The following is a 26653-nucleotide window of genomic DNA, read 5'->3' as shown; positions in this document are numbered from 1 at the left end:
AATTGATTTTAATCTAAGACTGTGTAACATTAGCAATCAATGACCAGCTATTGTGTACCAGTCAACAGCCAGCCTTATCAATATCAACACAGCACAATAGGTGACCTTTGATACAGAACAGGTGGCTCATATCTTATAGTTTTAGAGTCTGTAAACTGCATACTTGTTCAGATAACATTATATTGCTTGGATTATATTAAATATATTATCTACATCCATGGGCGCCGCCAGGGGGGGAAAGGTTAGAACAATTCTAGGGGCCCAGCACTGCCATGGGGCCCTTTAAGGGGCTGATAATATGTGTTTGACGATTTTAATAAGACTTTTGAAATAACAACAATGCAATATTCCATCTGGTAAAATGAGCTAATTGAACAAGGTTGTCTATTTCTTGAGTTCTTCAACATATTGCCATTTAACCCTCCCCCTTTTGCGAAATGGTACGGTCCAGTTCTGGTAGAAGCACGATGCGTTAAATCTGTGTGCTGATCAGTGCAACGCTACTTGCTGCTGTGTCGCGGTGCAGCAGCCAGCAGTGGAGTGTGTACAGTCTCATCTCATATCTCATTATCTCTAGCCGCTTTATCCTTCTACAGGGTCGCAGGCAAGCTGGAGCCTATCCCAGCTAACTACGGGCGAAAGGCGGGGTACACCCTGGACAAGTCGCCAGGCCATCACAGGGCTGACACATAGACACAGACAACCATTCACACTCACATTCACACCTACGGTCAATTTAGAGTCACCAGTTAACCTAACCTGCATGTCTTTGGACTGTGGGGGAAACCGGAGCACCCGGAGGAAACCCACGCGGACACGGGGAGAACATGCAAACTCCGCACAGAAAGGCCCTCGCCGGCCCCGGGGCTCGAACCCAGGACCTTCTTGCTGTGTGGCGACAGCGCTAACCACTACACCACCGTGCCGCCCTGTGTACAGTCTATGATCGCTAAATATGAAGAGTGGCTGTCAAAAACGTAAAGAAAGGCAGCTGAAAGCTGAGAGGGACTGGAGAGGCAGGCAACTGGTCACTCAGTTTTTCCCAAAGAAAGGTAGCTATCGCTCACGTGCGTTCAAAATATTAGCGAATGGTAAATGAACAGTATGAACGTGGTTGGATTAGCCTATCAAGAGTTTTACAGTTTGTACAGTGACATTTTTTCCATTTTAATAACTGAACTGACTTGTGTGATAAACAAGATGAAATATTACGTTATGCTGGTGCTAATAACTAGTGCTAATAACCAGTTTCATAACTAATGGGGTGCCCTAAATATGCACAGATTCAGCCTCAAGGGGACCTCCGCCCTACCAAACCACTGAACCCCCCTTTGGAGAAGGAGGTAAGCAGCAATACAACCCATAAATGCTTTAGGATTGAAGTTTTTAATGAGCGAGCGCCATATACAGTTTGCTAGATTAAAGTGTTGCTAATGTAACAGACGTTGCGTTGTGTTGTTCACCAGTCTTTTTATTCTGAAGAAATGAGACACAAATACACTGCTGAGGACGGGCTGCAAACGTCCAGTGGCATTGGCGCTTACATTTCCAAAACGAACTGAAAGAGGCCAGCACCTCGTTCCCATAACTACCTGCGCTCTTAAAGGGCCAGCGCAGAATTTCCCCACCACTACACACAATGGCAAGTGGAAAAAAAATAAACCCGTTACACTAATAACGGACACCAGTCAAGTGTTTGACATGGTTACGTGTGTGGAATGTTCACACGTTCTAAACCATTGGTTTCAACCATTGGTTAATACATAAAATGTAATAAAGTCACAAACTCAAGGTCCATGGGCTATCAAAAGTCAAATAATGACAATAGTGCAATTGTGACGAGGGTGGGCAAAGTTGGGGGGCCCAAAATTCTAATCTTTCATGGGGCCCAAAATTTCTGGCGGCGCCCCTGTCTACATCCATCGTGTGTTATTCCTTCTATAGTATAGATGAACACTAAACAGTAACATTTTTAATCTTCCTTATCAGCAATTGTTTTTAAATTCTACTTTTAATTAAACGTTAAGCAGACACAGCAGGTACAATTAAACCACATTAACATAATACATTGTGCTAATCAGTGCAGCTCTGTTTTTATTTGTTGTTTAATAACAAACTCAATACAAAATTAAGTGACAATCTCTGTGTGTTCTGTTTTCTTGACCTATGTAAAGTGACCTTGAGTTTGAGAAAGGCGCTATATAAATGTTTATTATTATTATGCAAACACAAACCACCTAACTGGGAATGAACTTGAAGGAGCCGATTCCTATTGACGTGCCAAATGCTCTGACTGACTCGTTAAAGAGAGCCGGAATTTCCATCACTGTAGTTTCCAGCCCAAAAGAGGCGGGGTCATGACGAGTCACATTTTCGTGCAGGCACATGCGGAGCTAACGAGGATGAAAGCGTTGTCGAGCGCGTGGAGTGGAAGTACCCGTAAAGTGCTGGTTTAGGTTTTTACTGACTGCTGTATACTGTTAGTGGTTTAGTCCTTATTTACAACACTTGGACATGTTTTTTTCAAACAGCTCTCAGATAAACACCACACTGCCGACTGAAGACTGGACATCTGTAAGTCGCCATAGTTGTATGACTTATCTGTTTTATTCTGGCGAATAGTGTTTTATAATTTAAGCTTTCATCGAGGGTAGCCTACTTTGAGATAACGGATTGTTGTTCGTGCTCAATTATTGCTTGTTTGCAGAAAACACTTTTTTTTTTTTACGTTTGCGTAATTTCAGATACAAATGAATTTAGTACATGACCAAAGTAAAAATGTTGTTTCTAGGCAGAGATTTGTGGGTAGGTAGCTAGATATCATTCTCTTTCCGAGGTAACATGCTTATTGTGCTATTTTTAAAAATTGCATTGAGTAAAAGAAAACACTGAAATTTGATTCTTTAATGGGCTAATCTTATCTGTTTATTTTCTCCTTTTTCTCGGAGGTGTACTCGGCAGTCCGGTGGATTCAAATGTCAATGGCACTTCTAAGGTAAAGCAAAATTCACGCCGAGTTTGATTTTCAGAAGCACATTTCGTGCATTCTGTAGACTGACGAGCTGTTTTTTTTTTTTTAAAGTTGTTTTGTATATTTCTTTTGTACTCTTTGTCTGATTTCAGTATTCTAGGCTCTGGCTCCATCATTTTTTACATTGTTCTCCAAAGACATGTCAGAACTTATGAGGTAAAGTACAAATGATCTGTTGTACTCATATTTCAAGTCTGCTGCTTTACAATCAAATTTGAAACTTTGCAATCAAATTTCAAACACAAGCAAAGTTTCTGAGCATCATATGCAACTTGTAATCACTTAATCATGCTAATCACGTCATTAATTCATTTAGGTCACAACCGGCCGTACGTGCTCCTACGGCCGGTCTATGTGCAAAAAACGCAAGAAACGCACGGAGGGCGCGCATGTGATGTGCTGATTTTTGAGCCGTAGACTGGCCGCAGACCGGCCGCAGAGGTTCTTTGTCATGTCAAACAAACTCTACGGGCGCTTACGTTTTTTTCAGGTTGCAAGGCAAACTTACGGCCAACGTACGTCTTTCTCCACGAACAAAAAAAACGCAGTGATTTGGGAAACGCCAAAAATCGCACGGCCAAAAAATCGTACGTCCGGTTGTGACCTAGGCTTTAGGGAAGTAACAGGCTCTGTATATAGAAAACCCTGCTTGCAGATTTGGGGGTAGACTCATGCAAGCAACATGTTTGTGGATCAGAAATATGTTGGAGGAGAAAGTGAAGAGAAGTAGAAAGTGATTTGAGGCAGAAAGGCACTGTAGACCTGAGGTACCATCGACACTATGGACATAGACATTTGAATTCGTGCTGGTCTAGGAGAGAAGAATATCAGGGTCAAAAACCTCATACTCTTGTTCTGCCGTGCCACCTGTCCCTTTTACACAGACATTGATTCCGGCTCTGTTACTACCAATCTTTCCAGCTTGGAAGTGGGACAGCACAGACCTCCTGTTCCGCATTTGGACGTTTTATGTAGAATGTGATGCAGAATAAAAGTGTAAGACTTCTGCTTTGAAAAAGCTGTGTAAAAGGGGTTAGTGTTCCTGGGATTGGCTCTGAATCTACTGCAATCCTAACCTGAATAAAACTGTTACTGGCGATGGATGAATGAGTTTTTTTGTCATCATAATTTATTGTAGATAAATTATGCTCATGTTGGTTTTATTTTATTCTTGTTGCATCTTTTCAAATACAATTTCTATATAATATTGCTATAAAATTTAAGAGAGACTAAGTTCATTAATTTAATTTTAATTCATTACTAATAGTTAAGTCTATAAGGCTTTAAAGGATTCTGTGCTCTCTGTTACAGGTACAACCTCTGTTTCTTTTGAGCTTAATGGACCTGCTGTTAGCTGTGAGCTGGTTGAGTGGTGCTGTCCTCTTCAGCAACTCCTGTGACTCCCATGCTACCTGTTACAACCTTCACACTGTGGAGCAGGTAAATAGAAATAAGCTCACCTGAAATTTGTCATCACCATCAGCAGGAAGCTGCACTTTTGCTACATACTATATGATTTTGTTTCCAAATATGATTACACTGCATCAGACTAGAGGCGGCACAGTGGTGTAGTGGTTAGCACTGTCGCCCCACAGCAAGAAGGTTCTGGGTTTGAGCCCAGTGGTTGACGGGGGCCTTTCTGTTTGGAGTTTGCATATTCTCCCCGTGTCTGCATGGGTTTCCTCCGGGTGGTCCAGTTTCCCCCCCACAGTCCAAAGACATGCAGGTTAGGCTAATTGGTGGCTTTAAATTGACCATAGGTGTGAATGGTTGTTTGTCTCTGTGTCAGCCCTGCGATGACCTGGCAACTTGTCCAGGGTGTACCCTGCCTCTCACCCATAGTCAGTTGGGATAGGCTCCAGCTTGCCCGCAACCCTGCACAGGATAAGCAGTTACGGATAATGGATGGATGCATCAGATTAAACTGAATTTTCTGCCTTATGATGCGCTATTACTGTTAGTTTGTTAAAATGATATGGATGTAGACATTTATATTTTTGTGATTTTTCTACTGTTTATATAAAAATATTTTGGGCCTGAGCTTTATTATGTGTCTCAGAGAAGCAGTGCCTTCAGACCTTGATGACCTAACATAATGCCATATGCTGTAGCAGTGTACTGAAGTCTGCTTCATATTGCTTGAGTTAAGGAACACATTGAGCACAGTCACCATGACAGCTGGCTTCTTGGCAATAATTTACAAATCTCAACTGATATTGTATTCACAATAGAACATAGACAACATATCAAATGTCGAAAGTGAGACATTTTGAAATTTCATGTCAAATGTTGGCTTATTTGAAATTTCATGACAGCAACACATCTCAAAGTTGGGACGGGGCAATAAGAGGCTGGAAAAGGTACAAAAAAGGAACAGCTGGAGGACCAAATTGCAACTCATTAGGTCAATTGGCAATAGGTCATTAACATGACTGGGTATAAAAAGAGCATCTTGGAGTGGCAGCGGCTCTCAGAAGCAAAGATGGGAAGAGGATCACCAATCCCCCTAATTCTGCGCCGACAAATAGTGGAACAATATCAGAAAGGAGTTCGACAGTGTAAAATTGCAAAGAGTTTGAGCATTTCATCATCTACAGTGCATAATATCATCAAAAGATTCAGAGAATCTGGAAGAATCTCTGTGCATAAGGGTTAAGGCTGGAAAACCATACTGGGTGCCTGTGATCTTCGGGCCCTTAGACGGCACTGGATCACATACAGGCATGCTTCTGTATTGGAAATGACAAAATGGGCTCAGGAATATTTCCAGAGAACATTATCTGTGAACACAATTCACCGTGCCATCCGCCGTTGCCAGCTAAAACTCTATAGTTCAAAGAAGAAGCCGTATCTAAACATGATCCAGAAGCGCAGACGTCTTCTCTGGGCCAAAGCTCATTTAAAATGGACTGTGGCAAAGTGGAAAACTGTTCTGTGGTCAGGCGAATCAAAATTTGAAGTTCTTTATGGAAATCAGGGACGCCGTGTCATTCGGACCAAAGAGGAGAAGGACGACCCAAGTTGTTATCAGCGCTCAGTTCAGAAGCCTACATCTCTGATGGTATGGGGTTGCATTAGTGTGTGTGGCATGGGCAGCTTGCACATTGCCCATCAATGCTGAAAGGTATATCCAGGTTCTAGAGCAACATATGCTCCCATCCAGACGACGTCTCTTTCAGGGAAGACCTTGCATTTTCCAACATGACAACGCCAAACCACATACTGCATCAATTACAGCATCATGGCTGCGTAGAAGAAGGGTCCGGGTACTGAACTGGCCAGCCTGCAGTCCAGATCTTTCACCCATAGAAAACATTTGGCGCATCATAAAACGGAAGATACGACAAAAAAGACCTAAGACAGTTGAGCAACTAGAATCCTACATTAGACAAGAATGGGTTAACATTCCTATCCCTAAACTTGAGCAACTTGTCTCCTCAGTCCCCAGACATTTACAGACTGTTGTAAAGAGAAAAGGGGATGTCTCACAGTGGTAAACATGGCCTTGTCCCAAATTTTTGAGATGTGTTGTTGTCATGAAATGTAAAATCATCTAATTTTTCTCTTTAAATGATACATTTTCTCAGTTTAAACATTTGACATGTCATCTATGTTCTATTCTGAATAAAATATGGAATTTTGAAACTTCCACATCATTGCATTCCGTTTTTATTTACAATTTGTACTTTGTCCCAACTTTTTTGGAATCGGGGTTGTATAAAATGGAAAGAACATTCCTTACCATTGTTATGAAATATGCATAATAATGTAATTATACATAAGAAATAGGTTATTTGGCTAAGTTTGTATGTTACTATAAAATCTCGACCAAGTAACAGAGGTTACTGTTCGTCACTAATGTGTCCATCCATTTGGAGGCCTGGCCCACAACACCAGTTCTTAGTCACTAGGAGCTGTTATTTTTAGAAGCTATATTGATTGACATTGTGGGTGTAAACTTTTCTGTGCAATGTGCACTCTTGTAACAGGTTAGTTACAAGTTAATTGTGTTAGTTAGTACAATGAGTTAATCTTCTCTGAAGCGAATGCCAAAAATGTTCATCCACTGTTTCTTGTACACTTTAATCTAAAGATATTACCCCAATACAACCGCAATTCCAAAAAGTTGGGACGCTGTGTAAACTGTAAATAAAAACAGAATGGGATAATTTGCAAATCATGGAAACCCTATATTTCATTGAAAATAGTACAAAGACAACATATCAAATGTTGAAACAGAAATTTTATTGTTTAAAATATATATATATATATATATATATATATATATATATATATATATATATATATATATATATATATATATATATGAGTGATTCCACGTAGTGATGCACCGATCACCATTTTTTGGGCCGATCACCGATACCGATCACCAAACAACTTGATCTGCCGATTGCCGATCACTGCCGATTTTTTTTAAAAATAATGAACTAATTATATATATATATATATATATATATATATATATATAATATAAAAAACAGTCAAAATCTTCAAATGCACAGAATGCCTTTATTTTACTGTAGCCTTTGTGACAACATGTCACCATTCAAAATATAAATATGAATCTTTCCATTCAAAATGTAAATAAAAGAACATTAGAAAGCCAAGCAGACAGCTTCTAACTCACATTACAAAAAACTTGGGCTACTTGAAAACTGGCTTGTTAATGCTGGTTAAAGATAAAATAAACAATTGGCCACAAAACCAAAACGTGCAAGGCCTACTATCACAAAGGACAAAATCTTTCACTGCCCAATAACATGGGGCAAGTTTCTTTTGATCATTATGAGCATCTCTGCATTTTTGGGGGTGAGACGGTTTCTTTTGTCATCAATGATGTTTGCAGCTGTACTAAAGAGCCGCTCACTATCCACACTTGTGCATGGTGAACAAAGATAGGCTCTTGCTGTCTGTGCAAGTGCAGGGAAGCGGCCTTTATTCAGCTGCCAATAGGCAAGTGGGTTTGAACTGCGCTGCAATACAGACTCTGCCATGTACTGGCTGACCTGGGTGATAATGGTAATTTCCTGCTCACTGTGCCCTGCTACCTCATCGACTAACTCTGCGAACATTGCCTGCAAAGAGCAGGCAGGTGGGGTCTTGTCAGTTGACTTGCTGGAACTGGGTTGCTCCACAGTGCTTGTAGTGATGGGTAGTTCAGGGTGGCTGGTTTCAAGGGCGTTCTGAAGCTGTTCATGGAAAGATGGTTTGAGTGCCTCTGAGAAATATCTGTCTTTATACCTAAAACAGACATAACAAAAATGAAAACGAGAAATTGATTAGGTTATAGTGATATGCAAAATAACATTCATTTCAGTCAGGTAGCCTAGAAAAAAATACATCCATTGCCAGCTGATATTTTACATTTATATTATATTATATTATATTATATTATATTATATTATATTATATTATATTATATTATATTGTATTATATTATATATTGTATTGTTGGGCTTCAGGAATATAGGCAACTTAATTGGGTCAGGACGTGTCTCTTACCTCGGGTCTAGCATTGTAGCTATTGTGTACAACTTCTGTGCATCAATGTCAGCGAATCGTCGTCGGACAGCTTCCAGTAGCACTGATTTCGCCGTCTTCACGCCATGGTCCGTCTCAGTTGTTTTCTCAAGTAGACGAGTGAGCGCTCGGATGCATGGAATTACGTCCGCAGTGGATGAGCTGATTTCTTTGGTTAGCTCTTCAAACGGGGCCAGGATGGTTATTGTGTTTTCAATCAATTTCCATTGGTGGACTGTGAAGTTGCATGGCAATTCGTATTCTGCTGCATATGATGCGAGGGCCAGTTTCTGCTCCAAGAGACTCTGGAGCATGTAGAAAGAACTATTCCAGCGCGTTGGTACATCTTGGTGGAGTTTTCTAATTGGCTGGCCGAGTTGCTTCTGACAGCTCTCCAGTCGACTGTATGCCAAGGGAGAGTGTTTGAAGTGTCCAACAATGCGTCTTCCTGATGCTACAATATCCGAGATGGAGCGCTGAGACAGTATTCCCTCATGTACCGCCAACTGTAGCGTGTGAGCCATACATGGGAGCCCAGGGAAATCTGCGTCTCTCATGGCTTTTTGCATGTTTTTTGCATTATCGGTTAGAATGGCGTGGATTCGCTCCGTTTGGATCCCCCATGACTGAAACATACAGCGATAAGCCTCCACCAAAGCCTCCGCGGAGTGAGACCCCGTGAACTCCTGACAGTGTAGCACAATGTTGTGTCTTTCAAAATTAGCATCAATAAAGTGCGCTGTTAAGCTAAGTAGAGACATTGGGCATGCGTCTGCACTCCAAATATCGCTGGTGAAACTAATGGATACGTTAGCCTTCAGAAGGGTTTCAATGTGTGCGTACACAGTTTGGTACAACTGAGGGAGACATACATCAGTTAGATATCTCCTGCTTGGGGCGTCGTAACGGGGATCAAGACAGGTCATCATTCGACGGAAAGATTTCTCCTCCACAACAGATAGTGGCTGTTCACCTAGGCAAACGAATTCCATAACCTTAGACGTGATGTCTTTCCACCTCTTACTTTCTCTGCTGTATGGTTCACGTCGATGTAAACTTTCGCTCAAAGTCGGCTGGCTGGGGGATGGGGATGAACCGGTTGCCTTCGGCTTGACAAGTTTCTCGTACTCGGCATATTCAGTTGAATGGCGAATTCTAAGATGCCTAATGAGGTTAGTGGTGTTGAACTGTCGAGGGGTACTTCCACCTCGAGATATTGCGTCATTGCATACATTGCATACAGCAAGTTTCACATCTGCCTCACTCACTTTAAAGAAAGTCCAGACAGGAGAAGTCATCGCGTTGTCGAGATGCACTTGTAGGCTATGGTTGCGCGCTTGCCAGTTTTAAACGTCGCTAATAATTTACGTCACGCGATCGGCTTTTTGATCGGCATGTTTTTCCGATCGCCGATCAGGCTATTTTTGGGCAATATCGGCCGATCATGATCGGCAGCCGATCGATCGGTGCATCATTAATTCCACGCTTATGGGTACTGAAATGGGGACATGAACTTATTTTTAAAAATTCACCTAAAACCATTTCTTTTTTTACCATCAGGTCACAAAACATGTAATCTTTAATGAATGATATGTTAAAAGATAACTTTAATTTTCTGAGATGTAATAAAAACATATTTATATGCCAAAGTCAAGCCTATGAGTTCCAAAATGATGTCTGTTACATTACTTCTGTTACGATTGTCCATCTCGCGTCTGTTACAAATTAATTACAATCTAGCTATATACCATGTTAATCTTATTGAAAGAATGTGTATGTTTATTCTACTACACATGTTTATTAATTATATTTGCTAAAACATCACCTTCCTATGTTTCAAAAAGTAATTCTACATTGTTAAAATTGAGAATGTATATGTCCACAACACTTCTGTTACGTTCTGACTTTGGCATATAAATATGTTTTTATTACATCTCAGAAAATTAAAGTTATCTTTTAACATATCATTCATTAAAGATTACATGTTTTGTGACCTGATGGTAAAAAAAGAAATGGTTTTAGGTGAATTTTTAAAAATAAGTTCATGTCCCCATTTCAGTACCCATAAGCGTGGAATCACTCATAGATATACTCATTTTGAATTTGATGTCAGCAGCATGTTTTTTCCATCCAAGATGGCGCCGCAGACGGCTGCCACGGTACTTTGCTCTCTTGTACTTTCTATGTTTTTGTGTAATTGTTGTGTTAATTCTTCTCCGTGCTTCACGGAATGCTGCGCTGAGGTTTTTTTTTAATGCCTATACATTCCGGTCCTGATAGGAGCGAAATGTGTGGGTGTTTTTTCCTCTCATCTCTCATTTCTCAGCCTCTCTCCTGCTTTGCTTTTGCGGATTCGTCTTGTCAGAGAGACCCTTCCTGCACTGTTCTCCAAATCGAAATTATGGATTTGATCAACTGGTCACTTCACGCAATTGACACAATCTTCTCGACGAGAAGTCTGGGTTCGGGGGAACCTGCCTGTCCTGCCGGAACGTTTGCAGCTGGATACACCATGGATGCCTGGGAGAAGTGGCGTGTGGTGTGCTTGGCGATTCTTTCCATGGAGGACATTGAGGATATTTACCTATTCGAAACCATGATCACAGGATTTTTGCTGATTGGACTTGGCATTGCCCTGGTGTATCGAGGAAATCAGATAACGGTGGCAGCTGTTCAAAGCCCCATAAAGCTGCCCGACATGATTGAGGCGGTGGGCAGAGCTGTCGGCACTCAGACTGTGGCTGTAGAACTTGAGTCGCAACATTGATAGCATCATGGAGAAGTTGATGGCTTTGCAGAGAGAAATGGATCATTTTGGTGGCCAGAATGGACAAGTGGGTTAAGCAAAAAAGGACACGTCTACCCATCTTAAGTCCAAACAAATTCTAGTCTTATCTTGGCTCTCCCAGCCAGCACTGCCTTCAAGGCCGTCGCTGTAGAAACGCGATTCTCCTCCTGGAGTTCTCTGTCTGTGTGTGTGTGTGTGTGTGTGTGTGTGTGTGTGTGTTGTGTGTGTGTGTTTTTTCTGTACTTTCTTTCTGTCTGTACTATGAAAGCTAAGTCGAACTGGAGTCAAATTCCTCGTGTCTGTAACATACCTGGCAATAAAGTGCTTCTGATTCTGAAAAGTTGGGACAGGGCAACAAAAGACTGAAAAAGTTGTGTAATGCTAAAAAAAAATTTGGTTAATTGGCAACAGGTCAGTAACTTGACTGGATTAAAAAAAAAAGAGCATTGCCGAGAGGTTGAGTCTCTCAGAAGTAAAGATGGGGAGGGGTTCACCGCTCTGTGAAAGACTGCATGGGCAAACAGTGCAACAATTTAAGAATAATGTTCCTCAATGTAAAATTGCAAAGAATTTAGGGATCACATCATCTATGGTATATAACATCATTAAAAGATTCAGAGAACCTGGAGAAATCTCTGTATGTACAAGGCTGAAAACTGACATTGGATGCCTGTGATTTTCAGGCCCTCAGGTGGCACTGCATTAAAAGCAGACGTGTCTATAGTGGAAATTAGGGATCGACCGATATGTTTTTTTTCAGCGCCGATACCGATACCGATTATTATGGAATTGGGATGCCGATAACCGATATGTGCAACCGATAAATGTAAACATTATAATTCACATGAAATTAAACATAGCACACACTGACACAGACCTTCATATCCATGAAATGTATGTTTAATTGTAAAATTGAACATAAAATTTTGTGCAGGGAGATGCCAGCAGCATTTGTACAATAAAGTCAAACATTAGTTAGGATAAAATGAGAAATAAAATAATAAAATAAATATTCACCAATAAAAAAATAAATCACTCCCTACTATATTACAGCTCACCATTTTCAGTGGAAAATAAATGAAAATACACTCTGGATTCTTTTACACTAAGAACTAAGTAAGACTTACCAACTTCAAGTAGTTTTTAAATAACAAACCAAGTGTAGGGAGCTGCCTGCAGCATTTTTTAAAAAGTAAAATCAAACATACAGTAAAGTCGGCTATCACTCCCTATTTGGAGTGGCTGCTCCTTTAAGAGTATATCGCTTTCCGAATCAGAACCGCTAGCGAGGAGAATCACTTGCGCAAGAATTATAAATACTAGTCACACCTGGCTTGTTTAAATGTTCAAACAGCGCTTTATAAAGTTACCTAACATACAAGTGCAGTGCGCTTTCTGAGCACGAGTCACGTCATGAAGTTTACTCATCACCATAACAAATAGCCAGTAGGCTTGCGCTAGCCTACAGAACACAAACACTACGTTTTATTTCGTCTTCCCTTGACCACCTCTCTGTATGGCTGTCATTCTACTGTTCGAGTAGAACTACTGACACATTCACAACGTTTCCAGACGGGGATTTAAAAATGACTGCAGCCTACGTTATGCTGTTTCAGCGAGACTAGTTGGTTGTAGGCTAATTCAAGTGCTTCCTTCCATAAGCTAAGTTTGCCTGGCTACACAGATGCAAATGGACAATTTTAACGAGTAGTAGATGAAGAATGTAAACATATAATGATGTTGTGCTTTTGCAACTTGTGTGTTTGTGACTTATTGCGGGAAAAGCAGCGTGTCCTTAAGGCCCGGTCCCACTGCACTTACGGATACAAAGAGGATGTAAAACGTAAAAAAATCTTTGCCATCCGTTGGAAAACGCTATGCATCCGTTGTGTACTCATTGCATACGTGCTTCATACGCTCTCTCCATCGAGCATCCGTCCACTGTGATTTCATCCGTGCAAAAAGTTTTGAGCTGCACAAAACTTTTAGAACGGATGAACTTTCCGCCGTGTACGATGTAAATCCGCGACATATACGAGCAACAAACGTTCTATGTCCGTCATCATCCGTTAAACGTCTGCTGTATCCTCTCTGCATCCTCTGGGCATCCTCGCAACTCACATCCGCTGCAGCTGAAAACGGAAAGAGGGAGGAAAGATAAGGTACATGAAACGTCTATTCATCGTTAGTAGCACGGAAATAGAAAGGATGTAAGCGTATGCATCTCGTATATAAAGTATTCAAAACGGACAAAGCGTTTATATCTGGGATGTATCTCGTATATTTAGGATGTCTGGAGTATGTCTAGAGTATGTAGAAGGACACCTAGCGGACAATCGATATTTTGTATAAAAAGGGGGAGAAAATCATCTAGTAGTAGAGATGTATCGATGTAGCTGCCAGCACGTCTTTCCGCTTTATGCTGACGGCGTGCGTGCTGCATCCCTTTATTTCCGCGGAGCAGACGCAATTCATACCCCCCGCATGCGCAGTGAACGGTCTGCATCCGATATACATCCGCGCAACATCCCCTTTGTTTCCGTTAGGCGTACGTGATGCATTCCCTTCGTCTGCTATGCATCCGCTCTTTCTGCTATGCGTCCGCTTCTCAGTTATCACCGGTAACCCCTTCGGAGCTGTCATCCACTTCCATCCGCTTTCATCCGCTAGGCTTCCTATGAACATGCGTTTAACATCCCCGCTATATACTACCCACGTCCGTTCTTTTCCGTTCTGTTTTCGCAAATTTTCGCCAATTTTGTCCATTTCTGGAGCGGATGAAAACGGATAGAGCCACCCCTGAAATTTTGCTCGTCCGCTGTGTCCTTTTTGCATACGTTTTGTGTCCATCGGCCAGTGGGACCGGGCCTTTACCTTGATACGGGCGCCTTGAAACAGTTCAGAGTGTTTAGCTGCGCGTGTCGATTGGCTATATCTCTTGTGCCAAACAAATCAGATGTTGTGGTGGGCGGGACCGTGTTCTTGAACTCAGAGAGGCGAGTGCAGGAAAGGACGTGCAGTGACAGTCGTGTTAGGAACGAAATGGCTGCAAAAAGGCATGTTATCGGCATATCGGTGGAAATTATGGCCGATACCGATAACCCTAAAAATGCAGAATATCGGCCCGATATATCGGCCAGGCCGATTATCGGTCGACCCCTAGTGGAAATCACTGTATGGGCTCAGGAACACTTCAGAAAACCATCGTCTGTGAAAACAGTTCATTACTGCAGCCACAAATGCAAGTTAAAACCAGATATAAACAATATCCAGAAACACTGCCACCTTCTCTGGGCCTGAGCTCTTTTACGATGGACTGAGGCAAAGTGAAAAATTGTCCTGAGGTCTGATGAATCAAAAGTAGAAGAGCAATTCCAGCGTTATGGACGTGACACTTGAACTTAAAATGGCAACAAATGACCCAGTGTATGTTTTATTGTCTCCCAGTATTTAAACAGGTGTTGCATATTTTAAGGCTGTACCATACTGGAGAAGTGATAGAACAAGAACAATTCCCATAGTACATCTAGGGCATGCCAGAAAATGCCAATAAAAGATGCGTTATGGATGTGACAGAAAAAGTATCACTTTTCTTGGGTGACTGTACATTTTTATCAAACTCTGTGAAATCGTAAACCTAATGTCGAAATGGAGATATCCATTTGATAGAGGGGTCCAAGGTGAATATTAAAAAATCTTTGTTTAAAATATTTTGTATTTCATGCAGAGTTTCGGAAGGAAAAGTCAGCGTTATGGATGTGACGAAATTCCGTTATGGATGTGACGCGTCTGAAATAGACATGGCATATGTTTAGAAAATCAGCAATTTAACCACCATAACCCTTTGAAAAACTCTCTAAATATCAGCTAAAACTATCAAAGTTCTTAAATAATATTTAGGATGGCTATTGTTTTGCTGTTTTGTGGATTTTAGCATACATTTCTGTGGCTTGTGGCAATAATATAGAATTGTACATGATCAAAGTTGATTTTAGCTTGGGTTTTAGATTATAAGAAAGAAAGACTGACAGTGACATATTAGGTTGGTTACAAATTGGTTCAGCTTGTTCACATCTGTAAAATACAGGCCTAGGTGATATCTCTGGGAGTGGTTTTGATGTATTACATGTTGCTTTATTTTTGCATGGTGAGGTTGACATTTACATGGAATTGCCCAGAAATTCTTTTTAAAACTCATGGATACCACATCCTCCAGACTAAAGAGGAGAGGGACCATCCGGCTTGTTATCAGTGCACAGTTCAAAAGCCAGCATCTGTGATGGTATGAGGGGGCATTAGTGCACATGACATGGGTAGCTTGTACATCTGGGAAGGCATCATTAATGCTGAATGATATATACGTTTCAGAGCAATATGCTGCCATCCAGACAATCTTTTTCAGGGAAGGCCTTTGTTCTTTCAGCAAGACAACGCCAAACTGCTTTCTGCACATATTAAAACTGCATGGCTCCATAGTAAAAGAGTCTCTGTGCTAAACTGGCCTGCCTGCAGTCCAGACCTGTCTGCTATTGAAAACATTTATCGCATTATGAAGCACAAAATATGACAAAGGAGACCCCGAACTGTTGAGCAACTGAAATTGTATATCAGGCAATAATGGGATGACGTTTCTCTTTCAAAACTACAGCAATTGGTCTCCTCAGTTCCCAAACGTTTACAGAGTGTTGTGAAAAGTAGAGGTGATGCAACACCATGGTAAACACGCCCCTGTCCCAATTTTTTTGAAACATGTTGCTGACATTAAATTCAAAATGAGCATATCTCATCTCATTATCTCTAGCCGCTTTATCCTTCTACAGGGTCGCAGGCAAACTGGAGCCTATCCCAGCTGACTATGGGCGAAAGGCGGGGTACACCCTGGACAAGTCGCCAGGTCATCACAGGGCTGACACATAGACACAGACAACCGTTCACACCTATGGTCAATTTAGAGTCACCAGTTAACCTAACCTGCATGTCTTTGGACTGTGGGGGGAACCGGAGCACCCGGAGGAAACCCACGCGGACACGGGAAGAACATGCAAACTCCGCACAGAAAGGCCCTCGCCGGCCACGGGGCTTGAACCCGGACCTTCTTGCTGTGAGGCAACATTGCTAACCACTACACCACCGTGCCGCCCAAAATGGGCATATATTTTTCATAAAACAATAACATTTCTTGGCGGCACGGTGGTGTAGTGGTTAGCGCTGTCGCCTCACAGCAAGAAGGTCCGGGTTTGAGCACCGTGGCCGGCGAGGGCCTTTCTGTGCAGAGTTTGCATGTTCTCCCCGTGTCCGCGTGGGTTTCCTCCGGGTGCTCTGGTTTCCCCCACAGTCCAAAGACATGCAGGTTAGGTTAGGTTAAATGGTGACTCTAAATTGACCGTAGGTGTGAATGTGAGTGTGAATGGTTGTCTGTGTCTATGTGTCAGCCCTGTGATGACCTGGCGACTTGTCCAGGGTGTACCCCGCCTTTCGCCCATAGTCAGCTGGGATAGGCTCCAGCTTGCCTGCGACCCTGTCGAACAGGATAAAGCGGCTAGAGATGATGAGATGAATAACATTTCTCAGTTTCAACATTTGACATGCTTCATACTATTTTCAATGAAATATAGCAGTGATTCTCAAACTGTGGTACGCGTACCACTAGTGGTACGCCAAAGAATCACTTAATTAAATATAAATAAAATTTAAAAAATAAAATAAAACGTGAAATACTATCCATAATATCCAAATGGATGAAAATATCTTATCAACCGATGACAAGAAAATGAAAGGAGATACAAATTAAGTTAATAATTTTAAAAAGTTTGCAAGTGCTTCTGGGTAGCCATACGTAGCGTACGTACGCATTCCCGCTGGTTCCGCTGACAGACGGTTATCCGCCATTGGTAGACTAGGCTGTGATGGGGAAAAGGTGGAGGTGGCTTTGCTAATTATGACGAGTATGACAAAATTACTGTCGTGGCTTAAATCCGCGAATGGGAGCGTGGATCAGGAGAGAGGGAGAACTGAAGAGGACGTGTGTGAGCCGAGCGCAGATGCTAATGACAGTGGCAAAACCAGCCCCAGAACTGCTAGCAAACGGCAGAAACCAGTAAGGAGGAAGTATGACGAAAAATACATAAAACTGGGATTCATTTGGAGCGGGACAGAGGAGCTGCCCAGGCCGCAGTGTGTTGTATGCGGGGACGTTCTTTGCAATGAGTCCATGAAACCATCGCATCTCAAACGGCATCTTACAACCAAACACACAGCACTAAAGGACAAACCAGTGGATTTTTTTTTTACGAAAACGTGATTAACTGAAGCAGTCCAAGTCCACCATTCTGTCCTATGGTACACCTGTAGCCAAAGCACAGGAAGCTTCATATCGTGCCAGCCTCCTGATCGCCAGAGCCGGTAAGCCGCACACAATCGGGGAACTGCTGTGTTTGCCATTAGCCAAAGAGATGACACGTATCATGTGTGGAGAGAAAGCTGCCAGAGAGTTAAACTTGGTGCCGCTTTCAAATGACACCGTGTCAAGGAGAATAAATGACATGGCTGACGATGTTAAAAAGACACTGATTGAGCGCATTAAGAGCAGTAGATATTTTACCATACAGCTTGATGAGACTACAGATGTTGCAGATTTGGCCAATTTATTTGATTCATTATTTAAGTACAGTGTTTTATTTTCCTATATTTAAACACAGTGTTACTGTTCAAAGTACTGTGTGTAACGTTACAGTGGCCAACAATATTAAATATACTTGTTAAATAAAACCTCCGCCTTGTTTTTAATGAATACTTAGGCCTACTACGGTACTGTATTTTAATGTTGGTCATTATGGTGGTACTTGGAGAGCCAAGTATTTTCTGAGGTGGTACTTCGTGAAAAAAAATTGAGAACCACTGAAATATAGGGTTTCCATGATTTGCAAATCATCGCATTCTCTTTTTATTTATGTTTTATACAGTGTCCCAACTTTTCTGGAACTGGGGTTGTAAGATGTATTTGTTTCTCTTTAAAATGGGATGTGCTGTCAGAGTGGAGATCAGACTGAGTTGAAGAACCGAACTGTAGTTTGTTGAGAAATGCATCGTGTAATGCTTAAAGTCAATTTTAGCTATAATAAAAAAATTATGGTTGTGTACTGTACATATCTTTAATCAAAGGAATTAAAGTAGGTCTGACTTTCTTTTTTATCAGTTAAAAAAGCAAAAGTCTTCAGATTTTATTTTTGTCTCCTGAATGAATTGAAACGAGTTCCTCCCATGCCAGGACCTGGTCTTCCCAGGCAGACTCCCAACCCTGTCGTAACCTTAAGGGGCCTTGGGAAGTGCTGATCTGTTTCTATAGCCTTCAGCCTATTACATAGCTATGTGGGGGGCCAGTCCTCAGGTAAATGCAAGAGTCTGACTCCCTACTCACATCTGTATTGCAGCGTGCCTTGCCAGATGTCAGTAGGTACCATTTTTATGATGGTCTTTGGTATGACCCAACTGCAAGTAGAACTTGCAATCTCCCAGTTGAGAGGTGGGCACACTAACCGCTAGGCCAAGTTACGGTGAAATTACATTAAATGTAATAAAAATCTGATGAGGCAGTTGACAATTCTTGTTATAATCCTCACCCAAAAAAAATTTTTTAAATATTACTGCAAACAAAAATTAATCCAAGATTAATCTGAATGGCTCTCCTTATATATTTAAAAGAAATATTAACAGATTTTTTTCTCAGTTTCTTCTGAACAATATTCTGTATTGCTTTTATTGGTTAGACGTTCATCATGACGTCAATTTCCACTCCTGAGCCTGTATAGCCAGTGTTCAAGGAATTTGAAGTCAGATGCAAATGAAAGTGGTTTAATTACAAATGAAACACAAACAAAAACTAGGAGTTTAAACATGAATTATAGACACAGAATATAAAGTGAGCAGTACAAATAGCACGACAAAATCTAGACAAAGGAACACCGTGAAAACCAGGATTTAAATACAGTGCTCATTAGGTGCAATTAGGAACAAGTGTGTGAGATCAGTGGGATCATGTGATGTGCAGGCTGATGGGCAGTGTAGTCCAGCACTGATTTCATTGCTAACATGATACCTATAGGAAACATTTGAATAAAAAAAAAGGTTGTTTGCATCAATAGTCCTGTGATGGCTCTTTTGCTGTGTTCAAATTAAGCCAACAGGCAAAATTCATGGAATGTGTAGTCTGCTGTAGCTGTGGTAACATGTCTGTACTACAGTAAAAAACTGACTGTTGCAGTTCGTAGGAGGGGGAGGAGCACAGAAAGACGGCAGGCCAGAATAAAGTCCAATAACTCATTTTATTTTGCTCTTTTCGGATGCAAAAATACTCTCTGCCATACACACACAAGTCATCTGGTTCAGGAGAGACCTCTCTTCCTCTGCTCTCTCTCTCCTTATATAGGGCGCGGTCACTGGGAAGACACACAAACACAGGATAATTGACATCAGGTGTAGTGATTCTGCACTTATCTTCCCTGACTCCACCCTCCGGTCACAGACCGGCGCTTGACCACGCCCCCGCTGCCACATGCCCCCGCTGCCACATACCCCCACCGCCCGACTCAGGCCGGGCAGCCGTCCGGCCTGCAGCCGACCCCCCCCCGACGGGAGAGAAAGTCCCCCACAACCATCTGCGCCCCCGGCCTGTGGATCACCTTGAAGTTAAAGGGTTGGAGTGCCAACGGGTGATCCACGCATTGGCATCCTTCATGTGGTGGAGCCACTGGAGGGGCGCGTGGTCCAAACAGAGGGTGAAAGGGCGTCCCAGCAGGTAGTAGCAGAGGGCGAGGACCACCCACTTGATCGCGAGGCACTCTTTTTCGATGGTGCTGTAGCGCCCCTCACGTACCGACAGCTATCTGCTGATGTACAGCACTGGACGGTCCTCCACCTCCTGGGACAAAACGGCCCCCAGCCCTCTGTCCGACGCATCCGTTTGTAACATAAAAGGGAGAGAAAAGTCAGGGGAGTGTAACAGTGGCCCCCCGCACAGTGCAGCCTTCACCTCAGAGAAAGCCTGCTGGAATTGCTCTGTCCATTGGACTGGATCTGGTGCCCCCTTTTTAGTCAGATCAGTCAGCGGGCTGATGACGTCCGAATAATTAGGTATAAACCTACGATAGTAGCCAGCCAGCCCCAGGAACTGTCTCACCCCCTTTTTGGTCTTGGGCCTCGGGCAGGCCGCAATTGCTGCTGTCTTGTTAATTTGGGGACGCACCTGCCCGTTGCCGAAGTGGAAGCCCAGATACCGTACTTCCACCCGCCCAGTCGCACACTTCTTCGGGTTGGCTATGAGACCCGCCCGCCTAAGCGACCTAAGGACGGCCCTCAGGTGTTGTAGGTGCCGCGGCCAGTCATTACTATAAATAATGATGTCGTTGAGGTACGCGGCCGCATAGGTGGCGTGGGGGCGGAGGACCCTATCCATCAGCCGCTGGAACGTAGCGGGCGCTCCAAACAGCCCAAAAGGAAGTGTGACAAACGGGTGTAAGCCGAACGGTGTGGAAAAGGCCGTTTTTTCTCGGGATAATGGAGTCAAGGGGATCTGCCAATAACCCTTTGTCAAATCCAGTGTCGAGTAAAAGCGAACTGTGCCTAGTCGATTGAGCAACTCATCAATATGAGGCATTCGGTACGCATCGAATTTAGACACCGCGTTGACTTTTCTATAGTCTACACAGAACCGGACCGACCCGTCGGCCTTGGGTACCAAGACCACCGGGCTGCTCCAGTCAGTGTGGGACTCCTCGACGATGCCCATTTCGAGCATGGCCTCGAGTTCTTCCTGAACCACTTTTTTTTTTGTGTGTGTTCGGGTAGCCTGTAAGGGCGGCTACGCACTACCACCCCGGGGGCGTCTCGATGTGGTGCTCTATGAGGTCGGTGCGGCCGGGCAGGGGTGAGAACACGTCCGAAAACTCGGTCTGCAACTGGGCAGCCTCCGCGAGTTGGGTCGGGGAGAGGTGGTCTCCACAGGGGACCGGAGAGGTACGCGATGCCAATGCTCCCTTTTGAACCTCCAGCCCCAGCTCCGCCTTCTCTGGAACCACCGACACCAATGCCACAGGGACCTCCTCGTTCCAGAGTTTGAGCAGATTGAGGTGGTAAATCTGTAGCGCCCCACCCCTGTCCTTCCGCCTCACCTCGTAGTCGACGTCCCCGACTCGCCGTGTGACCTCAAAGGGTCCTTGCCACTTGGCGATCAATTTGGAGCTCGATGTGGGCAACAGTATGAGTACTTTATCTCCCGGTGCGAACTCGCTAAGGTGCGTACCCCTGTCGTACAGGCGGGTTTGCCGTTCTTGGGCCTGCCGCAAATTCTCCTGGGTTAGGTGTGTGAGTGTGTGGAGTTTTGCGCGCAGGTCAATAACGTATTGAATTTCGTTTTTACTTGGTGCAGGTCCCTCACCATTTTTCTCGCAGCACGTCTAAAATGCCGCGCGGCTTACGCCCATATAACAATTCGAATGGGGAGAACCCCGTGGAGGCTTGGGGGACCTCTCGCACTGCAAATAACAAGGGTTTGAGCCATTTATCCCAATTACGTGCGTCCTCACTTACGAAATTTTTAATTATATTCTTGAGGGTACGATTGAACCGTTCAACTAAACCGTCCGTTTGTGGGTGATACACGCTGGTGCGGATCGGCTTTATACCTAATAACCCATACAGTTTGTTCAGTGTACGTGACATAAACGAGGTGCCTTGGTCAGTCATAATCTATTTCGGGATTCCAACTTGGGAGATGATGCGGAAGAGCGCTTCCGCAATACTGCGTGCTGAGATATTGCGAAGAGGCACTACTTCCGGGTATCGCGTTGCATAGTCCACCAGAACTAAAATAAAGCGGTACCCTCGTGTTGACCGATCTGATGGCCTGACGAGATCCATCCCAATTCTTTCGAACGGGGTCTCGATTAATGGTAGAGGGCGCAAAGGCGCTTTTGGAATGGCCGTTGGATTTACTAACTGGCATTCGCGGCACGCCGTACACCACCAACGGACATCGCCACGAATCCCTGGCCAATAGAACCGGGCCATTATTCGGGCTAGTGTCTTATCCTGCCCTAAGTGTCCAGCCATGGGATTAAAGTGAGCCGCCTGGAATAGCAATTCCCGGCGGCTCTTTGGAATCAAAAGCTGTGTGACTTGCTCTTTAGTCTGAGTGTCCTGCGTCACTCGGTATAATCTATCCTTCATAATAGAAAAATAGGGGAAGGACGGGGTGGCGTTTGGCTGGAGCGTTTGACCATCGATTACTCTCACTTGGTCAAACGTGTGTCGCAGAGTCTCGTCTCGTGATTCCTCTAACGGAAAATCCGCAAGGGATTCCCCGAGAGAGGGAGGAGGAGCCTGCGGCTCCTCACTCTGACGCGGAGATGATGTAGACGGCTCTGTGACAGCTGCTCCCGCCAATGCGACACCAGGACCTCCCCCTGCTGAACTACGGCAGGACCCACTCTTCACTAAATGACTCATTAACTCCCCGAATCCCAGCCAGTCAATCCCCAAAATTATCGAGTGGGTGAGGCGAGGATTAACCGCCGCCTTTACTCTAAATTTTTCCCCTCGGAAAAAATGTGGACTGACACTAAAGGGTAGCTGTGAACATCCCCGTGCACACACAACACCTTCACCCCCTGTGCTTCCCCCAATGCCTCACCTTGCGCCAGGCTTTGGTGAATTAAGGTCTGATTACAGCCAGAGTCCACCAATGCCTGATATGTATCCCCTTGGATACTCACCGGTACGCGATACGCTCCAGCCTGATCGAGGGCGGCTCCTGGTGCGTCGGGGATCCGAACCACCGCGCCCACTTCCATTGCCGAGCACTGCTGTTGGAGGTGGCCTGGCTCCCCGCAGCGCCAGCAAACCGGCCCGGGCTCGCTCTCTGCACCGGCGCTCTGGGGCTCACTCACCTGGGGGTGGGAAGAGACAGACACAGAAGGGAAAAACAGGAGGTCACCGCGGGTGCGACAGGCCGGCTGGGGTGGGGCCGGCCCCCGCCTCCGCGGTGGGGGAACGGGGCGAGGACGAGACACAGGAGGAGAGAGGGGGAGAGAGAGAGAGAGGGGAAAGAAGAGGATGTCCGCTGTCCTGCCGTTGGAACAGCCGCCAAACGGTCCTCCGCCAACTCGATGGCCTGATCCAGCGACGCCGGGTGGTGGCACTGGACCCACTCTGAGGTTCCCTCTGGTAGGCGGGTGATGAACTGCTCCAACACCACCTGATCGATGATTCCCTCAGCGTTGCGGTTGTCAGCCCTCAACCACCGCCAGCAGGCGTCCCGGAGCTGCTGGCCAAATGCGGAAGGCTGGCCGACTTCCTCCAGACGCAGTGCGCGGAAGCGTTGTCACTGCTGATTGGGGGTGCGCCCCACCCGCTGGAGGACGGCCTGGCGAAGGTCCGCGTAGGCCAGCCGACGGTCGGCGGGGAGCTGTAGCGCGGCCAGCTGCACCTCGCCCGTTAGCAGGGGGAGGAGGCACGCCATGCGCTGTTCCACCGGCCAGCCCGAGGCCTCTGCTGCCTGCTCGAAGAGCGTGAGGAAGGCCTCGGGGTTGTCATGCGGGCCCATCTTCGTTTGGGTGAGGGAAGAAGGGCCCGCGGCGGTGGAGATGATGGACCCCACCGACGTGAGGAGGTGCCGGAACTCCTGTCGATCTTCCTGCTGCGCCAGCACCAGGGCCTCGAACCGGTGCTCTTGCTTCTTCCGGAGGGTGACTAGCGCCTGGTGCTGGCTCTGCTGGGCCGTGGCTAAGGCGTGGCTAAGGCGTGGACCAGGTCTGTGAAGGGAGAGGACTCCATGGGGCTGTTCTTTTCCTGTGCTCGGGCCCGGGTTTTAGCACCACTGTAGCAGTTCGTAGGAGGGGGAGGAGCACAGAAAGATGGCAGGTCAGAATAAAGTCCAATAACTCCTTTTGTTTTGCTCTTTTCAGATGCAAAAATACTCTCTGCCATACACACACAAGTCATCTGGTTCAGGAGAGACCTCTCTTCCTCTGCTCTCTCTCTCCTTATATAGGGTGTGGTCACTGGGAAGAAACACAAACACAGGTTAATTGACATCAGGTGTAGTGATTCTGCCACTTACCTTCCCTGACTCCACCCTCCGGTCACAGACCGGTGCTTGACCACGCCCCCGCTGCCACACTGACATTTGTGATAACTACCAGCCCCACCCTCTATTCAGTTTCTGGCTTCACCACTGCATGAGAACTGTGCTGGAGGCCCATCCTTATGAGCGTATGGAGGACTTTCACATGACTTCATTGCATCTGTGGATTTATTTGCCTGGCAGGTTGGCCAGATAAACTTTGTGTTTGACAACACAAGTGTACATGAGTGATTGTAAGGCCAAGTCAGTAAACATCTGCAGATAAACTTGTGGAAGTTACATCTAAAAGAACAATGCCAGAGACCTGTAGTGCTTTTGGATGAAATAACATAGGTGGAAATAAGCTGTTTTTCACCACTTCTCGGTGAACCCAGAAAGATGAGAGAAATGTCGAGCTGCAGTTAAACAGGAAGACTGGATGCCAACAAAGCATTTTTGTGTGTGGAGAACATTTTTTTATCAGGTTAGTGTGAAAAATCTGTGCAGCGTTAAAATGTATATCTGAATGTGGGCTTTGGACGTGATATATTTTATTCAACCTAATGCTTGGCGAGACTAGCAGCATGTTTATGTACTGATAATATAGATGAGGCTAAACATCATAAAATATGCTAGATCAAGGCTCTGGCTTGTTTATTAAAAGAAGTCCATGTTTGAGCTTACCTTTGTCACGATGAGGTATTTTTCTTTATCAGGAGTTTTCCATAACATTCTGGTATGTACGAAACCTGCCTTGAAATATTGGTAGACATCTGTATTTTTTTTATGCCTTTAGCATCTCTCCAGTACATTTAGAAGTTTGAAATACTAAATAGTTCATAATGTCATAGTATCCCAAATCCAGTAGTTGGTTTGCTGTACACTTTTCAAGTGGAATAAATACATTTGTGGGTAAATTTAAGAAGCCTTTATTTTTGTCACATGTACATTCAAGCACAGTGAAATTCCTCATCTGCATGTAATCTAAGCAGTGAACACCCCCGTGCACGTGCGCACATGGAGAGAGGGTACGTGGGCAGAATAAATAAATACATTTGTGGGTAAATTACATGGCTCTGTGATGCCTGCATGTTTCAGCTTTTGGATGTACTGCTGGTATAATCTAAATTTTTAATTATTTCACAGAGATTGTAGTAACAGCAGTCATCTTGATTTTCATTATTAAATGTTGTGGCTGTTTTTGTTTGTTTCCCTGGCCAACGCTGCATGAAAAACAAAAATCTGTGACATCAGTGAAAATCCTCTATACATGATTCTGACTTGGAATAGATATCTCTGAAAACTGCCTTCTTACTAGAAATCAATCCAGCCAAAATTGATGGGGGATTACATGCTCTGGCAATAAGTATGTCTTGATAGCCAGATGATTCTGGAGTGATCATTTTGCTGAATCTGGTATTTCTACCTAAGTTCATATCACCCATCTTTGTAAATCAGTACACTGACCCTTGCAGCCTTCAATAAGGGTGAGCCTGCAGAGCTTTCCTTGCTGTTCTGGGTCCTATGCTCTGTGGTGTTATTAGGACCAGGTGAAAGCCTCAAGTGTTCAGTGGTAATTTCTGGGCATGAATGGTTCTGTAAACCACATATGACCACCATGGTTTCTTGTCATTTGTTCCCACAAGAAGGCACTTCCTATAAAACCATAGTTTTACCATAACTACATAACTAGGGTTGGTAAATATTTTGGTTCTTACACATTTTCATTTTACCACTTATTACACACAACGCTGATGGAAACTTAGCCATAGACAAATATTGTCAGGAATGCAGGTGACAGACAAATGTAAAAGCAGCAGAGAGTTTATTAAAGGTAGGCTGACAAACAAAGCGAAATTGTGAAGCAAAGTCAGTCAGTAAACAGGCAATGGTCAGGCAAGACATAAACAGGATATTATGGGCAGAGACAAAAAGCATAAATCAAAATACAGAACAATAACCAGGCAAGGCTTGACATTAATGGTAGTCCAATTGTTCTGGACAAGTCAAATCTGCGTCTGCCTGTCTGATGGGACAAGATGAATATTTTTGTTAAAATTAACTGATCAACTGATTTTAACAAAAATATTCATCTTGTCCTGTCAGTATTACAGTAAATAATTCAAAAGTTACATCAATAAAGTTCCAGCAAAACTAGTTCAGTCACCTCAATCTG

At 44.0% G+C, this 26653-nt stretch overlaps 2 protein-coding genes across 3 annotated transcripts in view; one reads left to right on the top strand and one right to left on the bottom strand.

The window, feature by feature from the left end:
- Positions 1–2392: 2392 nt before the first annotated feature.
- Positions 2393–26653, top strand: part of tmem116 (transmembrane protein 116) — a 46117-nt gene continuing 21856 nt past the window's right edge. The window contains exons 1-4 of one of the 2 annotated variants that reach the window (XM_060907683.1): positions 2393–2574; positions 2949–2995; positions 3124–3187; positions 4343–4471. In XM_060907683.1, the coding sequence (XP_060763666.1) occupies positions 2515–2574; positions 2949–2995; positions 3124–3187; positions 4343–4471 (300 nt within the window). In that variant the 5' untranslated portion in view covers positions 2393–2514. The remainder of the gene's footprint in view (positions 2575–2948; positions 2996–3123; positions 3188–4342; positions 4472–26653) is intronic. The other variant, XM_060907684.1, reaches the window with a different exon arrangement.
- LOC132872695 (zinc finger BED domain-containing protein 4-like) lies at positions 7609–8929 on the bottom strand. Its single transcript, XM_060907682.1, has 2 exons — positions 8555–8929; positions 7609–8293 (listed from the first exon to the last, which is right to left on the bottom strand). The coding sequence occupies exons 1-2, from the start codon at positions 8884–8886 to the stop codon at positions 7798–7800; spliced, it is 828 nt and encodes a 275-aa protein (XP_060763665.1). The 5' UTR covers positions 8887–8929; the 3' UTR covers positions 7609–7797.

Source organism: Neoarius graeffei, chromosome 24 (genome assembly GCF_027579695.1).
Source record: "Neoarius graeffei isolate fNeoGra1 chromosome 24, fNeoGra1.pri, whole genome shotgun sequence".
NCBI classification, from domain to species: domain Eukaryota; kingdom Metazoa; phylum Chordata; class Actinopteri; order Siluriformes; family Ariidae; genus Neoarius; species Neoarius graeffei.
This window is presented reverse-complemented; position numbering and strand designations above follow the sequence as displayed.

Excerpts from the sequence above, each read along its gene's own strand:
- LOC132872695 (XM_060907682.1), bottom strand. The coding sequence starts at position 8,886 with ATGCTCCAGAGTCTCTTGGAGCAGAAACTGGCCCTCGCATCATATGCA. Across the intron at positions 8,294-8,554 it reads GCTACAATGCTAGACCCGAG|GTATAAAGACAGATATTTCT; the intron begins GTAAGAGACACG and ends TGTCTGTTTTAG.